Source organism: Eubalaena glacialis, chromosome 9, assembly GCF_028564815.1.
Source record: "Eubalaena glacialis isolate mEubGla1 chromosome 9, mEubGla1.1.hap2.+ XY, whole genome shotgun sequence".
Lineage (NCBI taxonomy): Eukaryota > Metazoa > Chordata > Mammalia > Artiodactyla > Balaenidae > Eubalaena > Eubalaena glacialis.
This window is the reverse complement of record NC_083724.1, coordinates 64,139,381-64,153,980: the sequence shown is the minus strand read 5'-3', so window position 1 is coordinate 64,153,980 and position 14,600 is coordinate 64,139,381. Positions and strand designations below refer to the sequence as shown.

Here is a 14,600-nt window from a genome sequence, read left to right as displayed (position 1 = left end):
TCTGTGACCTACATGTTTATTGAGGCTCCTTTCAACCATAAAATTGACTTCATCTTTAGGTATGAGCAGTTAATAAGGGAATTTGACTCAAAAGCATCACAAAATATAAGTGTGTAATTCTGGAAGTGGATATTAATCTGGTGAAATGTCCTTTTAAAGTTAGTATCTTTGTGCTTTTAGGGAATCTGCAGTTAAGGATAGAACATGCTATACTATTTGAAAGGAGAGTTAGCCCTTCACCTCAATCCAACAATCTTAAAAATAAAAGGAAGTAGCTTTCAAAACCAAAATATAGCCAATGACCATGTTTGTTAGTATAAACGTATTGTCGTGTAAGTGTATCTAGAAGTAATAAAATATCCTAATATCTAAATTATATATATTTTCCTTTTCAATAGGTTTTTTTTCTCCCTATTAGGAAATTCCTAGGAAAAGGAATAAGTTGATATTATTTTCACCAAAATTTGTTTAGAGTATGTGGATTCTTAGTCAAAGTAATGATTGTAATTTATGTATGTCCACATAATTGTGGATTAATATACCACTTGCCCGTATTATAGTATTAGCTTAGATATATTATATGACTGTTCATAATATTGAATCGTCATTTACATATGCATGAAAGATAAGTTTCTTTCAACCGAAACAGATTTATATTTATGTACTCTCTTGGGTTCACCCATCAGTTTCCAAAGGTGGGGATTTTGGTTTGCACTGTGTATATGTTCAAAACTAGAACAGCAGTAGTCATTCATCACTTCTTGCCTGCTGCTAGCTCTGTCACATGGAATTGGCTAATCTGGGGCCATAAGATCTGCTTCTAAGGCTGTTATCTAAAAGGGCTTGGTAAAACTAGAAGCAGTGTAGCCATGAGAAAATCAGAATAAAGCTTTGTTTTTAATGGTAAAAATGAAAATTCCTTATAAGATACTAATTTTTGGAAAAGTCTTTTCATAATATTTCCTTTCATTTTGTTGGAGTATAAGTAATCTAGCCTGAAGAAATTATCTTTCTGGTAGCATTTACCAGTGGTAAAAAATTTTTTCCAAGTAATTTAGTAGTTTGAAGTGAAATCTTTTTTTGTTGAGGAAAGATGCTAGGGAGAATTTGAGAAATATTGTGAATAAAGAAGGAAATAACCAGCTCTAGTCCTATCCTCCAAAATTAGGTATTAACATTTTCATATGTTTACTGACACTCTCTTATTTTTCTAATTGTTATTATGAAAAACTTAAAATGTACTTTTTGCACTGTGTATATTACAGTGAATCCTCATGTATCCATCATTCAGATTTAACAGCCACAGGTTCATGGCCAGTCTTATTTCTTCTGTCCTCTTTCATTTTTTGGAAGCAAATTCCAGACATTTCACCATTTTATCCATAAATATTTCAACCCAATTACTTTTTACATATATAAGTTTAAACATTCTAAAAGTATAGTTTCCTTAAAAAAAATAGAGAAAGCTAAAGTCCCCTTTTGACTTCTCTCTGATCTAAAGCTACTACTTCCATCTGTCCACCCCTAAAAGTAATCATAACTGTAATTTTAGAATGTCTTTTTAATTCATTGTTGAAATGATGAAAGCACATATATACCTATTTATATGTAGCATATATTGTTATTTTATATTCTATAAAAATTATAGATTAAGCAACATCAAACTGTATTCTGCAACTTTCATTTTCATTTTTGAGTTATGGATTGTGAGTCTGTTCTTTAGTAAGTGAGTCTAACCCATTTATATTTGTTGGGAATATGGATATCTGAGTTTATTTCAGTCCTCTTGTTTTGTGTTTCTTGTTTACTATGCTTTTATCTTTTTTCTTTTCTTCTCTGTTCCCAGCCTCTTTTAGATTGCTTAGTATTCTTTGTTCCATCTTTTTTCCTCCTGGTTTATAAATTATAGATTCCATTTCTGTTTTTTTAAGTGTTACTTTTAATTTTTAACATGCATATTTGGCTTATTTTTCTAGTGGAGTTTGAAGTGAAAGTATTTCTATTCTTCTTTGACTGGAACATTTTAGCCAGAAATATTTGCATTATTTGTAAATGTTTTCCACAGTTACTATGGTTTCATTTATAGAATGAAACCTTGTCAGTCGGATCTCACATTCCTTTTTCAACAATGGATTTATGATTTGTTTGATTGAAACCTGATGGCTTTTCTCAGGCTCTGATCAAAACTGAATATAGTATTTTATTCACCCACCGTAGTAGCAGTTCCTTATGCTTTGTTTTTCTGATGTAGCTATCTCCCCTGTAAAATCTTAATTATCTCAGTGGTCCTATTAAAGTTATCTTTGCTTGTAAGCTCCTTCAAATCTTTATTGGAAGTAGGGAATCCACATGAATTAGTTAAAGGAGGAAGGGTACTTCTTAAGCAGGATATTGGTTTGTTTGGGATGTGATAGTATGATGCTATACCAAAGCAGCCTGTAATAGTTAGGTGTGTTTGAATGGAACAAACAGAGACTCATACTAATTACCTCTGGCAAAATGGAATGCACTGTAAGAATGGATGTCAGTGACTGTGCATCTTAGGGACCAATTACTCTGTTTCCCTCTCACTGGCTGTGTTGGGTCTCCCAAGGAATACCTGCCTGTCTCCTAATGTCAGCTGTGTTCTTCTGTCTTTATCCATGTCTCTATTTGTTTTGGTCTCTCTTAACTCAAGCTTGCATGTGCCCCATCTTAGCCTCTTCATTCTTTACTCATGCTCCTTGTATCTTTTCCACTCTAGCTCCACCACTAATTGGTTTATTCTCTCTATTTCCCAAGAGAGAGACTGTACCCCAATTCTGCCTTTTAGATCAGCACTTAGATTGTCTTCCCTTGGGTGAGGGGCCCACCCCTTGTTCCCCTGGTTATGGTTGAAGGAAAGGGGCATATCATAGTGTGTAATGGCATATTCCTTGGAGCAGGGGCTGTGGGAATATTCAAATCTGTATTAGTTAGTTCAGGCTGCTGTAAATAATGCCATAGACTGGGTGGCTTAACAGAAATTTATTTCCCCACTGTTCTGAAGGCTGGAAGTCCAACCTCAAGGTCTGGCAGGGTTTGGTTTCTGGTGAGAGCTCTCTTCCTGGTTTGTGGATGGCCACCTTCTCACTGTGTCCTTCCAAAGAAAAAACATGGCTTTTCTTTGGTGCTTGCATGTGGTGAGGGGGAAGGAGGGTAAGAGTGGGGGAAGGAGGGAGAGAGGGAGATAGATATCTTTCTCTTCTTATAAGGCCATCAGTCCTCTTGGTTTAGGACCCCACTCTTATGATCCCATTTAACCTTAATTACTTCCTAAAAGTGCTATCTCCAGGTACAATTGCATTGAGGGTTTCAGCTTCAGCATATGAATTTTGGAGGCATACAGTTCAGTCCATCGCAGTGTTATGAGGTACTGTATAACCCAGCCTTTTAAACTCTTGATCACTATAGTGCTTTATTTCTAGAACAGTCATACCACTGACCTGCTATTTTTTTTTTTTTAATAGTCTCTATTCAGTGGTTAGTATTACCGTCTGATCAATAACTCAAGCAGGAAAGCTGGGATTCATCCTAGACTCATCTGCCTTACCTCCACTTTACCAGGTCCTGTTGCTTACAGCTCTTAATCCCTCAAATCTGTCTCCCATTTTCATTTATTTTTCACTTTCATCTCTATTTTTGAAAGTGCCTCTTACTTGACCTTCTTGTTTCCAGTCTTTTTTTCCCCTTTTATAGGTGTTCCACACTATCACCAGAGTTATCTTTCTAAAACCAAGTTTGATTGTGTCACTCACTGTACCGAAACAAACTTCAGTATTAAATATCTAAACTCTTCAAGAATGGCATGCAGGGCCCTCAGTGATTTAGCCTGTACCCACATCTCTAGCCTCATCACCTCTATCTTTCCTTCTCCTTCAGGCCTGGTCCAGGCATAAGTAACTACTTGCAATGCTCAGAAGGGTGCTAGGTACTCTTGCCTCTATGTTGGGAGCTCTTCTATCACCCGTTCTGCCCTAACTCCCACCTGTTCTTTAGAATTCTATGCAGGGATCTCTGCCTCCGGGAAGCTTTCCCTTTCTCTTCAGTTTGGGTTTGATGGCATCCCTCTCTTGTCTTCTTATATTTTAAGTGTCTGTTTACTTGTTTTTTCTTCCGTTCACTTGGCCCGTGAGTTCCCAGACTGTGTCCTCATTCCTCTAATTCTCTCACCTAACAACATGTTCATCATGTAGGAGCCCTGTGAGTTGCTGAATCATTAAACAACAGAATTTGAGTTCTTTTCTAACCCTGTGGCCCCCTCAGCGTATTCATTTTGGACGGGTAATTTATCTTTCCATTTTATAAAGGAAGGACAAGACCATCAATCAGTATTTGCCTTATGCTGTAAAAGCAAGGTTCCTTGAAACTTGATTTTCTTCGATTTGGGGGAGCAAAGAAGAATTAATAAATTCTACTGAAGGAATTGGGAGAGATTCATAAATGTCAACTTGAAAGCAAGGTTTTGTTCACAAATGCTTTTTTGATCAAGCCTGTAAAAATGAGGGAGAAGTTCTAAAGAACAGATGCTAAGAAGAGCTGACTGTTTTCTGTTGGATGATTGCATGATGTTGTGAGTAGTTGGATGTTTCTGTGCTCTTGCAATAGTTCGGTAACAGTTCAGTAACATTACCCTAGAATATGAATTGTGACTGCAAGTGTAAGTTTTGCTGTCATGGCCAATTGACTTTATGACAAACTACCTGCAAATGACTACAGCCTTGTACTTGTCTGCTAACTTCAGGTAGTGCTGAGGCAGCTAAGAATGAGACAAATGCTAAATTTAAATGCATTAACAGACGCTAAGTGACTTTGACAAGCCACAAACCATTGCAGCAAGCTCTTTTAATGGTGTACTCCTTTTACAGTCAGAATTGTTTAAGATAACTGGAAAATTGTATGCATTTGGGGCAGTTTCTCTTAGTAGAGTTATTTTTAGCATAAGACATATTTTCACTTGTTAGTTGCCATATAATCTGTGTTGGGCAGAATGATTTGTTTTATGTTTCAGGCACTGATTCTCTACTACACAAAAGCTGTGCCTACATATACCAGTACAACTTGTTGAAAAGTAAAATGATTTGTTAATTAATCAGTTTCTGTTTCTAAAAGAAACGAAAGAAGCTGTCTGATTTTTGTCCTCGACTGAAACTAGTGTTATCAACCAGTTGTTGGAGACTCATATGGTCACAGCTAAAATGGTTAGAGATTTATAAAGGATTTGGCAATTCTGTCATTATATTAAAGTTCTGCAGGAAGCATAAAGTCCTTAAATTAAAAATGATTTTAAAAATTTGCTTTTTTTCTAAGACAATACGTACATAAGTAGGCTTGCCCGATAAAATAATGGATGCCTGGCTAAATTTGAATTTCAGATAATCAACAATTTAGTGTCTAGTATGACTGTATCCTAATATTGCATGGGATATACTTATACTAAAAATTTATTCATTTATCTGAATTTCAGATTAAATTAGGTATGCTGTATTTTTAATTTGCTAAATCTGGCCACCTTATATCGACACAAAATTTTTCAAACTCAGAAGAAGTGCAGGTCACAATAAGTTTCTCCTAATGTCCTCCAGCTCTCTACATCCCACCATTAGTGCCTTTGGAAAGCTTGTAGGAATAGCCTATGCTTTCATAAACATGCACATATTAATTTGACTTATACAAATGTTTTCCCTCCTCTTCTTTTATACAAATATTAGCAATGTTATACATTGCCCTGCACATTCTTTTTTCCTATAACAATATGGAAAATAAGGGATAGTGTGATTGAGTAAGTGGGGGTTTTGAATCATACAGAGTTGGATTCAAATCTAAGATTTCTGGCTTACTAGCTCTGTGACCCTGAGTAAGACCTCAGCCTCTTCCTTTCCTCTGTTGTCTTATCTGGAAAATGGAGAGAATAATGTGCCAGGCAGTGGAGGATATTATGGAGAGCAAGATGGTTGGGGCCCCAGCTCCCATGATGTAATGTATGGAAACAGCACTTGCCTAGCACTATAGTGCTTCATAGGCACTGAATTCATTGATCCATTATTGATATGTCCTGTAGTTCTGAGTGCTATGGATACTGAAATAGACAGGCTCAATTATAGCTAAATAGTGATATGGCTACAAGCAGAGTATATAAACAGTAGCTAGAGGGGCTACTGTATAGAAGCTAGTATTTTCTATAGTATTTGAATATTCTTATTCTCATTGTGTTGAGGGATTTAGTACTTTGACATATAATAGCCATATTTTTAAAGGTACTTTGAATATTAATATAAAGAGGCTTATTTTTTCTTGGGGATTTTTCTTAAAATCTTGAATTTCAGAAGTGATTTGTTTAAACATATATGGACATTATATAAATGGGGAATATTACTGATCTTTCTTTGATGTACCTACCCATAGTGTCTAAAATCCTTAACTCTGACTTGTTCATACCTTTGTGTGGATTGTGGGCTATGTTAAATTGTCTGAACCAGTCCCTTTCAGACTTCATTCACTTCGTGCCCCCATTTCTTTTTTTAGTTTCTCCTGTGTAGAGCAAGGTCTACACAATGTTGAACTTGGATAGAGGAAAGAGAATGGTAAGGTGAGTCTTCTTCTTATCAAGGGGCAGTATATCGTAGAAGCTAAATTAATTGACTCTGGAACCAAACTGCCTGGGTTCAAATCTTAGCTTCATCACTTACCAGTGGGGCAAGTTACTGAATGTTTCTGTGCCTCAGTTTCCACATTTGTACAGTGAGTAGATTGTGTAAGGATTAAAGGACTTAATTTGGTAACATGCTTTGAACAGTGCCCAGATCTGAATGTAATAGGTGCTGTGTGATTGCCGTTATGCCGTTATTACCACTGCTTCTGCCCCAGCATTCGTGTCCGTCTCTTTGTTATTGTACCCACATCTTACTTCGCCTTTTTACTGCCCCTCTGATTCATCACCGCTGGCATGAATTGCCCAGAAAAACCCAGAGAACTTGGCATTCTTCTGAAATGTATTGAGCCTTCTTTATGTCTTATCCATTGGCCATGACCCACTGTTATCATCCAGGTACCGTTCTATTTTCATACAATGTTGAGATGGGTAAAGAGGGAAGGGTGTTGGTGGGGCGGTGAAAGGGTGAGAAAGAGAATTCATGTCTGCAGTTTGATGGGAGTGGATGCCGTCTCTCTAATCTCAAAAATTCTGTGATTACAAATGAGTTTTACACTTAAAACTGAATACTTGCCATTGGAGTATAGGGCATAGAAAGGAACATTTTTTTCAACTTCTTGTCTCTGTCCTGGTGAAATCAGAATAGTTATCTATTTATTTGAGGGACATCAGAGCAGAGAAGACAAACTGTGAAACTAATTTTTTAATACTGAAATCCAGAGGAATGGAGCTCTCATCTGGAAACTAATGTCAGTGACTTGCAGCTGAATTGAGCTTTTTTTTTTAAAAAAAAACCTTTAATGGTAAGGGTTTCTCTGGAAAAAAAAAAGTAATTCACTTCCACAGACTTGACTTGTAGGTGAACTTTTGGACGCCAGTGTTTTTCTCAATTGGGAACTGCTTACTCTGTGCTTTCTCTGCAGAATCCTCATAAATCAGTGGGCCTCTAAATCCATAGGCCTATCCCCCTCCCTCGCCAAGTCATGAATACTGTTTATCTTTCTGAGTTAGTTTTTCATAGGGGAAAGAGGATAGAACTAAATTTTATTGTGTATACCAAGCACTCATGCATATAATTTTACCCTTTCAAAACTTTATGAATACCAATCACTTGTAATTAGAGATTTCCAAGTTCAGAAGAGACAGATGGGTGACTTAACAAGGGTGTATAGCTAGTAAATGGTCAAGCTGAAATTTTAACTCAGGTCATCAGACTCCCTTGTCCATGCCCTTTCACTGCTATCATGCTTCCTCTTGGGCGGTTGCATTAAATACACCTTTGCAGACCTGGGCTTCCTTCTGTTGGGGTATCTTTCCTTTTATTTTTTTGTCAAAAGTTAATAATTTTTTGAGAGGAGACCTAATAATATTCTATTTTATGAAGGACTATTATATTCTCCTTGTAAATAAGAATAAAAAATATAACTATTTTAAAGATCTCCCTATATTTTCCCCCATGAAACTATGCAAGGCCTGGCATTGGAATGCTAATCTATTCAATACATGGGCTCAGCATTAATTCTAAATATATATTTTAGAATTAGGAGTTTTGCACTGAGCTGGAAATTGGTATATATATATTTTTAATCTCATTTATCACTACATACCCAAAGAGTAAGTGTGTTTTCTGGGAAACTAAGGTTCAGATGATAGGCCCCTTGCTCAAGGCCACACCACTCTTGGGGTTTCAATTCCAGGTTAGTGCCCTCTTTTCTTGACACCAGGGCACTTTCTAAAACAAGTGCCAGTAGTTGAGCTGTTTGACTATTTGAAATGGAGTTATTTTAAATCGTTATATTCTAAACTGGCTTAAGGAAAGTCAGTAAGTAGTGTTCTCAGTTATTACACAGAACTGACTGCAGGCATTGATGGTCTGTGCATCTGCTTGTGTACATCACATTCTTCCTTTTTTCCCAAATGCATTCTCTCTTAAAGAGATTACAGGGGGCAACTTGTCCCTTCTCAGAGAAATCCACTGTCTCATCTTCCAGATGAAAAGTGAGGATGTCTGGTTGTGGATTCCTTTTCTGCATTGAAGAAATGACCCACTGACTTCCTAATGACTCAGGGTTTTCTGCAAGGCAAAGGATAGATGTAACTTGGAATCAGTTGGGCAAAACGGCTGGACAGCAAAGGTTAAAGATGGGTTAGTGGTGTGGATATTGTCAGCGGAGATCTGTATCTGGTACTTTAAATAGCCTAGATGAGTATTATCAGAGAAAGATGAAATCTGTGTGGGTTGAAGGAGTTGAGAAGATTTTTTTGAGTGGAAATAAGAGAGATTATTGACAGGAGAGTATTTTGAAAACTTTAAAAAATCTTTTTAACATTGTGCTCTCTTTTATTCAGTTTTTCGTCTGTGATTTAATGTGTTATCTTGCATTGATTCACTTACTGCTCGAGTGTCACAATTCATTTCTTAATTGGTGTGTCTGAATCATCTTCCCAGTTAAGACTGAGCATTCAAGGGCAGGATCATATATTCTATTTTTACATTTTATTATTTTTTTTTGCCTACAAAATTTCTCATGCGGAGCCAAGTAAATGCCTTCCTCTATGGGTAAGGATCTGTAAGTGAATCCAAGGTTATAGTGGTCTGTGTTGAGAAGCTCTTAAGGAAATATTTTGGATACTTCTACTATCTTATTTAAAACAGATTTTATGCCTTTTACCTTATTATACAAGTATTATCTGCAAATATAAGATAATTTTGAATAAATCCTAAAATGATTACTTTTTTTGCCTATAAAGAAAACTATCTTAAGTTACCTCAACAAGATTTTAATGGTCAAAGGAATCATAGTAGTATCAAGTGCTTTTTAGAGTATTTGGTTTTAGAATATAATTTTAAAGTTGTAAAACATAACCATTCCATTTTCTTTTCTCCCTAGAGTTCCTTGTAGTTGCTGTTTATAATCATTGTAGAGAAGGACACTGAACTTGGGAAAAATGTTAGAAACTATAGGTAAGACCTTTTTATTCCTGACCATTTTGTTAGTAATTGAAACTCCTTCCATTGGGATCTTTGAAATATGGTGTGTTCTACATATCTGGATTCTGTCTATAGTAACTTAGTCAAAAATTTTTTTTATCCACTAACATTGTACTAGGGTAATGTGTTTCTATATTTGGATGATTTCATATGAAGTGTTATCAAAAACACATCATTTATAAGCAAAAGTTGAGAGCATATGAAGTGTTCTACCAATTATGGGTTTTAATAAAACTTAATGTAAACCCAATTCTGATTTATGAAAGCAGTTCTGGTTAATGTTTGTTTCTGGATAGCACCAAAAGTTTTAACAATTTTTTTAATACTGAAAGATCATGCCTGTGTCTTATTTTTAATTTATTCTTGGCAGGTGAAATACTACTGAGCTTTGCTTTTAAGTTGGTAAAAATAACAGTAACAAACACTTAGGTTGACAAACTCGAGTGACAATTTAAGGCAGTTTAATTTCTACATGAGATAATTTAGGTTGAAATATCCAAATTCTCTAGACTCATGTGTTAATCTTTTTTTCACACTGCTCTTTAGTTTTAGAGAAGCTAGTTTATAGAACTAGTTTCAGGTATATCAGGTATGGTACACCCAGTCCCTCATCGTCCCTCACCTGGCACTGCAGTCCTCACCTTTTCCAGGGAGCTCTTTGGGTATGATTATTGGAAGGTATCTGGATTTCACTTTGGTGCCTTGATGATCATGACTGGTGGTTTGACACCTGCAGGTTTTGAGGGAAGGGTGGGGAGAGTGGGTGGCAGGAAAGGAGAAGGAGCTGTTTTTGTGATCATGGGGATCATTACTTTGACTTTTGTTCCTGGTACTATGCCCGTAATAAGAATGCATGGGTGTACATTTCCTGCATCACCTATTTTATACTAAAGTCACAAATCATAAAGACTACCAGTCCACATAGGAAAGCTCCTCGTAAGAAAGTGGACAGCAAAGGGGAAATACAGAATTATATAAACCATTACCTTATAATCTTCATTCTGTAAGTTATTACTGAGTTGTATACTTTCCAAGAATTGACATGGGAATTAATACTAGATTTGTATTCTGAGATACCATGGGAAATATGACCCAGAATAAAATTCTCATGCATATCTTTACTATTATTTGCTTTTAAATTCTGCGTACAGTAAGTCCCCTACATACGGACGAGTTCCGTTACGAGAGCAGGTTCGTAAATCCAATTTGTTTGTAAGTCCAACAAAGTTAGCCTGGATACCCAACTAACACAATCGGCTATATAGTACTGTATTGTAATAGGTTTATAATACGTTTCCCACATATAATACGTAAAAAACAAGCAAACACAGAAAATAAACATTTTTAATCTTACATTATAGTACCTTGAAAAGTACAGTACTACAGTACAACAGCTGGCATACAGGGGCTGGCATCGAGTGAACAGGCAAGAAGAGTTACTGACTGGAGGAGGAAGAGGAGGTGGGAGATGGTAGAGCTGAAGGATCGTCAGCAATAGGAGATGGAGCGCAAGCTGCAATTTCACTCACACCTGACATTGATGGCACAGGTTCTGGTTCCTTGCTGGAACCAGATGCACGTTCGCATCTTTGAAAGTTCGCAACTTGAAGGTTAATGTGTAGGGGACTTACTATATGAGTAAATATTGTTTCTTTAAATTTGTGTTTGTGAACTCATGGTCGACATTGATTCATGTTTTAATTTCCCCATTCCTGCATAATTCTACATTTGGTGCTATCGAAAATGACTCTGGTGATAATTCTCACTCTTTTCGATTACTATGATATGGCAAATATATTTTAATAGACACACTTGTTATCATCATGAATCTGTTAGGACATATATCTGAGCAGTCTCCATTTTTTTTAAAACTAATGTGGCTTCACTTACAAGTAAGGGAGAGAAAGAGAGCGAGAGTAGGGTTTGGGGAGATATTTTTAACTATTATATGTGGTAGAAACTCACTATCTGGTAGAAGCATGCTTGCAAGATGCTAGGATTATTAAGGATATGCTAATTCAAGATATTTACTTTGGCAAATAAATATCTTACTTTGGGGGTAAGACATTTACAATACTAAAAAATTGTGTTTTTGAAGGGATATGCATTATTGTGATGTATTTTCAAGTAAATTCACAAATATACAATGCTTTTCCCCTTAATATATGAAATTGTCATATTTTGGATGTTATAACTCATCAGTAACATTATTCACCTCCACTTAGTAGTTATACTTCTAATTTTTCTTACATATAAGTTTTTTTAAAAAGTGGAAATGTCAGCATTTACAAGATGACAGAGTGTTTGGTTTTCATTAGAGATGAAATAGCTGGTATTGGAACTCAAATATGCTTCATTTGAATTAGTTTCTGTACTTTACAATTAGTTGCATGTAGCATACACTATAACCAGTTCCCTGCTGTCAAACTTTCTTACTAGAGATTTCAAGGTTTGAAGAATATATTCATAGTGACATGTTTTAGACCCTTCTTTTTATTCTGAGTCAGTTTTGAGCTCTGGAAAGGAATAGCTTTAGGATTTCTATAAGCATGGTTTGATGCCTGTCTTTCAAATCCTGTTACTGTCTAATGCTGCTCTTTGGTTTAGACAAAAATCGGGCCCTGCAGGCGGCAGAGCGCTTGCAGGCCAAGCTGCGGGAGCGCGGGGATGTAGCAAATGAAGACAAACTGAACCTTCTCAAGTCAGTGTTGCAGAGCCCACTCTTCAGCCAGATTCTGAACCTTCAGACTTCTGTACAGCAGCTGAAAGACCAGGTAAGACATGGTGCACTCACAGGAGGCCTTTGTGGTGTTGCGTAGAGCTTGTGAAAGTCTCATGTTTTTCTGAAAGGCTGATTTTTGTATGTGTTAATGAATAGTTAATGAAGTCATTTAAGCCAGAGGCCCCCAACCTTTTTGGCACCAGGGACCGGTTTCGTGGAAGATAATTTTTCCACAGACGCGGGGGTTGGTGGGGGAACGGTTCAGGCGGTAATGCGAGCGTGGGGAGCGATGGGGAGCGGCACGTGAAGGTTTGCTTGCTCACCCGCCGCTCACCTCCTGCTGTGCGGCCCGGTTCCTAACGGGCCGTGGGCCAGTACCAGTCCGTGGCCCGGGGATTGAGGACTCCTGATTTAAACCTCCAAATGAGACATTCAGAATAACTGTGGCTTTCCCCCATCCCCAGTTATTTTTGTGACGGTTGTTGCAGTGTATTGTAGATGATATGACATAGTGTTGAAGGCTGTGTGGATACGGAAGAATGAGTTCCTACAGGAGAAGGGGATGATGAAAATATGTTTAGGGTGGATGACTGTAGCTTGGTTTCCATCATCACTAGGACTCATGGTTCATGTGATCTTGCTCATTCAGATTCAGACATTCAGTAAACTTACATGATTTCAGATGAGCCTGGATTTGCATGTGTAATCATGTATGTGAGGAAGGGAAATCACCTCTGTTTTGACAGTAAAAGGTGTAATTACATTGTCATCAGTTAGAGGAATTGTAATTCTCACTTCTGAAAAGAGTGTAAGTAGCAATTGCTCCCATGACAGCATCAGATGGTGATAAACATTAGGACTTCTAAATGTTAACACAGTGTTTTATTTCTGTAAAAAGTACGAACATTAAAAAGTCCTAGCATTTATATTAAAATTGAAACATATCACAATGACAGAATGAAAACTGGAGTCAGATGGTCTTTGAACTTACTTAATCACCATTTCTCAGGTTTTTAAAAAATATTTTTTAAATGGTTGCTATCCTCACAAGGTTTGAAGTCAGTCTAATTATGTCTTTAGTCCAAGTTAATTCTCATTCTGATGTTTTTAGCATTAATCTGATGTTTATGGATGACTTGCTAGCAAATATTCTGCCTTAAAAGTTTAAAATGAAACCTGTAGACTAGTTTCATAATTCAGTGAAAGAACAGCTCCAATTAACAAAAAAACCCAAAATATGCCAAATGCAAAAAGAACAAATAGAGAAGGAATTTGTTTAATGTCATATAACTTCTTAATCTAGATATTTTAGTAGCCCCCCAAAATTAAGTAAGTAGATCAAGAAGAATCTCTAAAAATATTTTTCTCAAGTGAATGACCTAATGATTTTAAAAGTTATGGCCATGAATTAAGAAACAGAGATAGTTTCATTGTATGTAGTTGTGTTTGTTTCCTTTGTAAATTATTGAAAAGATTGATTTTAGGTACTCATTTTCAGAATGGATTGGCACACTTTTGGAGAAACCAATATCATGAATATTAGTGTAATTATGGTGTGGAAAATTACCTGGTTTTTAGAGAGTGTGACGATGTCTCCCCTTAGTGTATTATGTGAAAATATGATTAGAATGAGATGAAAAGTTGAAAGAAAAAGTACTAGTAAGTGTGTTAGGGAATACCATTAGTCCAGTGAGGCAACTGTCGAAATTTCCCTTCTAGCCAGCCTTATGTAAGGGGAATAGCTTTCATACTTACCATGTCTGCTGAAAGGAGGAGAGAAATGGGCCTACTTGTTGTTGAGCTTGTTTTGTCATTTCTAAATGGAAGTAGAATATGGGCTCTATAACTGTTTGGGCCCCACGTGATTCAGCTGAAATTTCTTTGGAAATTATTGAGCATAATATTATTGAGCCTCATAGTCTAGGACTATGGACAGTGTCATCTCATTGTATTAAATGTTAGAAGCTAGTATACAGTTGACCCTTGAACACCATGGGTTAGAACTGCACATAGATGTACTTTCTCTTCCTTATGACGTGTCTTAATAGCATTTTCTTTTCTCTAGTTTACTTTATTGTAAGAATACAGTATATAATACATAGAACATACAAAATATGTGTTAAGTGACTGTTTATGTTATGGGTAAGACTTCGGTTAACAGTACGCTCTTAGTAGTTAAGTTTTGGGGGATTCACAGTTATACATGGATTTTCGAC

At 36.4% G+C, this 14,600-nt stretch overlaps 1 protein-coding gene across 10 annotated transcripts in view; it reads left to right on the top strand.

Moving 5' to 3' along the window:
* The window catches only part of MPDZ (multiple PDZ domain crumbs cell polarity complex component), a 169,391-nt gene that overhangs the window by 23,598 nt on the left and 131,193 nt on the right, over positions 1-14,600 (top strand). For all 10 annotated transcript variants that reach the window (XM_061200428.1, XM_061200433.1, XM_061200429.1 and 7 more), the window contains exons 2-3: positions 9,562-9,635; positions 12,270-12,436. In XM_061200428.1, coding sequence (XP_061056411.1) covers positions 9,620-9,635; positions 12,270-12,436 — 183 coding nt within the window. In that variant the 5' untranslated portion in view covers positions 9,562-9,619. The remainder of the gene's footprint in view (positions 1-9,561; positions 9,636-12,269; positions 12,437-14,600) is intronic.